At 47.7% G+C, this 3,491-nt stretch overlaps 2 protein-coding genes across 2 annotated transcripts in view; one reads left to right on the plus strand and one right to left on the minus strand.

The window, feature by feature from the left end:
* The window catches only part of MRPS12 (mitochondrial ribosomal protein S12), a 3,905-nt gene extending 2,209 nt beyond the window's left edge, over window positions 1–1,696 (minus strand). Inside the window, exons 1-2 of the mRNA XM_012812952.2 lie at window positions 1,647–1,696; window positions 1,297–1,364 (exon numbers count right to left, since the gene is read on the minus strand). Coding sequence (XP_012668406.1) covers window positions 1,297–1,345 — 49 coding nt within the window. The 5' untranslated portion in view covers window positions 1,346–1,364; window positions 1,647–1,696. The remainder of the gene's footprint in view (window positions 1–1,296; window positions 1,365–1,646) is intronic.
* Window positions 1,697–1,914: 218 nt separating this feature from the next.
* The window catches only part of SARS2 (seryl-tRNA synthetase 2, mitochondrial), a 14,066-nt gene continuing 12,489 nt past the window's right edge, over window positions 1,915–3,491 (plus strand). Inside the window, exon 1 of the mRNA XM_023508252.1 lies at window positions 1,915–2,192. Coding sequence (XP_023364020.1) covers window positions 1,926–2,192 — 267 coding nt within the window. The 5' untranslated portion in view covers window positions 1,915–1,925. The remainder of the gene's footprint in view (window positions 2,193–3,491) is intronic.

Here is a 3,491-nt window from a genome sequence, read left to right on the forward strand (position 1 = left end):
ATCTGAGCTCTTCACTCACCCCCTTGCTCACCTTGCTTCAGCCTGTGGCCCCCAAAACAGTGTGGCTACAGTGCAGTAAGAGGAAAAGCAGGCTGGGGGTGTGGGGAAGGGGGTGTGTCTTCAAAGCAGACAGGATTTGTTCTTGGAGTGGATGCGGCATATAAGGCTCAAAGACATAACTGGATTTTCTGTAACAAAGGGCCATGGAGCACCTATTGTGTCTTGGCCCCAATAATGGAGACAAAGCAGTGACTTAGGCAGCCCTGGGTCCTGCCCATGCTCTTGGACTTGGAGGTTACAGTGTCATCCATCCATCTATTTCCTGCTCCTCTTTCTGTCTTTCTGTCACTAGCACAGATGACCTTTCAGCACCCCAACTTCCCATTTCCCTCCATATCCAGGGAAGGCCTACTGTTCATTCCCATGTCTCTTTTCATCTAGAGTTACAGTAGAGTCCTCAAAGGGGAAGTGACATTCCTGGACATCTGTCTCTCCCTACTGGCGTATTCTTGAACAAGACTCTTGGCCTCTCAGTGCCTCAGTTTCCTCTTCTGCATCACAGGCACCAAGCTTGTATCTCGCTTTTGTGCAACATGTCTGTGAGGCTATTAAGAAATACTGCATGTTGGAGCAGCGCCTGTGGCTCAAAGGAGTAGGGTGCCAGCCCCATATGCCAGAGGTGGCAGGTTCAAGCCCAGCCCCAGACAAAAACTGCAAAAAGAAAAAAAGAAAGAAAGAAAAAGAAATATTGCATGTCAAGCTAGTCCTGAGTCCTAAGGGACTCAGAGTCCTAAGAGACAGAGAACAGGCCTGTCTTGCCACTCTTGTGATTCCTGGTAACTGGCAAACAGAAGGTGCTTAATAAAGATTTACAGAGTGAAAAAATGAATGAAATACTTCACACAGGGCATGGCCCGTGAGAAGAATTTGAAGTTTGAAAGAGTAAGACCATAAATAAAGCTCCCCTTGAATGTCTGACACATACCAGGCTCTTGAAAAATATCAGATGAATGAATGACCAAAACGCTTTGCTTGGATGTCTCACTAACTGGAGTTATAAGCACGTGCTAAGAAAATAAATAATTGACCAAACTCGTCTTGAGGCTAGCAACCCTCAATATAGTTAATTTCCACTTTACGATCTTGCTGCTCGAATTCTGCCAAAACCCCGTTGTGTATCCACCCGTTTTAAAAGCCCTGATTCCTCAGGGCTTCAATAGAAGCACACAAATCCCAGAGGGGATAACGATAACCCTCATCCAGCCTGGTCCATGTAGTCCAAGGCTCTCCACTTACCACATCTCAGGGTTGTGTTAAAGCCACGGAGAAGGCCAGACCAGGACATTCCGCTTCCTGGAGGGTCTCTATGTTAGGGAATAAGAAATTCAGAAAGTAGGAGGAAAAAGTGATCGTGGTCAAACGAGGGTGCAAATTTTGCCCATCTCTTTCCTAGATTCTTCTGGGTTAAATCTAAGGAAGTTCTTCTACACAATCCCCCATGCTGCTAACAGAATAATGCCTCTGTAAATTTAGTCTCGCTCTGAGCAGGCTCCTGGGGACCCAACTGTCTTCGCCCGCATATGGGAAGAAAGAGGAAATTGGGAGAAAGGGCCAGAAAGTTTGAACGACCCAAAGATTCCACCAACCTCACTTGACCGTAGCGGTTAGATAGCAGAGATGCCAGATCCTGCCTGGATCGCCTTCCGGGGGTTATCCGAGCAGGGATTGGCTGGTTCTACGTTTACGTCACGGAAAAGCGGGGACACAGACGACGATTGGGCAACGACAAAGTCTATCTTGGTCAACTTTTCTCATTGAGCCAGGGGAGGGTATACCTTTTCCAGGGAATGTCTGCTTTGCAATTGGTCTAAACGCGGAGTGGGCGGAGCGAAATGTGTGTGTGCTTTTCTTGTCCCCAGTCCAAGATGGCTGCGTCCACAGTGCGGCTCTTGTGGTCTTTACTGGCTCATCCGGGGCTCCGGCCCCGGGGAAGCTGGGTCTACAGCCAGTGCTTAGGAAGAAAATTCGCTACAGCGAGACGAGGCCGGAACCTCCTGTTCGAGCACGCGCGCGAGGGCTACAGCGAACTACCTCAGCTGGACATGGAGGCGCTGTGCGCATGCCCAGAAGAGGCCGCGCGCGCACTGGAGCTCCGCAAGGGGGAGTTGCGTCCTGCAGACTTGCCTGCGATCGTGAGTGCGCTTGCGCGTTCCGGGGAGGCGCCGGCGGTTTGATTTACTAGTAAACTGAATTTGGAAGATGCGCTCCAGCAGAGGGAGAACTTATTGCAGGAATATTAGTTCCTTCCCAGTTAAGTCAGTGTCTTGTACGTGGCACCCTCTTATGTGCCAGTTGTTTGCTGAGTGCTAAGGCTCTACTGTATGCTACGGGTGCCTTCTGTGTCCTGCACATGACCACACTCCTGTTTGATAATGCTCTCTGGGTGCTTACTGTGGTGTAGGAATTTGCCATTGCCTTCTCATTGAAGGCAACCTCATACCAGCTTACGCTAAAACCACAAGGGAAAATGGGGAGCGGGGTGTAAAATTCAGGCGAGGTCAGAGGTGGGTTGTGGGTAAGCTCTTGCCTTTGGAGAGGGAGAGACAAGGGTTCTGCACCTCCACTGCACGTAGCAGGCCATTAAATAAATAGGGTTATTAAATGAGTGAGTGAGTTTAATGAACGGTTCTGTTGAGGATGTATTTAGCGAGCATCATCCATTATATTCCAATGTTCCAAGTGTCGCAAAAAAGCGGTGAATAATGATAATAAAATCTCTAGCATTTGTATAATACCACATACTAGGGAACTAGTACCGGTTCGCCATATCTCTGTGATGGAGAGCTGAAGATGGTGGCCTCCCAAGCCTTCTCAGCCCTGTCTTGGACTCCCCTGCCACCCTATTCTAAGTGCTTTATACACATTAGCGTATAGTTTTTGCAACAACCCTATGAAGTAAGTGCCATTATTTCCCCCATTTTATCAGAGGGGAGACCAAGGCTAAGAGATCACTTGCCCCAGATCATGCAGCTGCTAAGTGGCTGAGTGGGAATTTTAACCTGTGCTGTCTGGTTCCAGAATCCGCAGTCTTAACTACTCTGCTTGTGCAATCTCATGAGCAAGATGATCTGAGTTCACAGGCAAGTAAAAGAGACATATTTAACATACAATTATAAATACAAGATATACTAATCATAGTTAGTAAGTGCTGTGAAGGCAGAGTAGCGGACAGCCTGGGAGGACTTCACAAAGATCTGTGAATTGAGTGAGAGTTAGCTAGGGGTAAAGGGGAGAAGAGGGACTCAAGTAAAGGTATAAGCATATACAAAAGCCTGGAGATAGGATGGAATGTTCCATTTGGTAGATAGGCAGGTAACAGAAAATAATAAGTGTTGGCAAGAATTGTTGTGGAGAAGTTGGAATCTTTGTGTATTGCTAATGGGAATGTAAAGTAGTGCAGCCACTGTGGAAAGCAGAATGGTGCTTCCTCA

This window comes from Otolemur garnettii, unplaced genomic scaffold (genome assembly GCF_000181295.1).
Source record: "Otolemur garnettii isolate 467f Iridium unplaced genomic scaffold, OtoGar3 scaffold00233, whole genome shotgun sequence".
Classification (NCBI taxonomy): domain Eukaryota; kingdom Metazoa; phylum Chordata; class Mammalia; order Primates; family Galagidae; genus Otolemur; species Otolemur garnettii.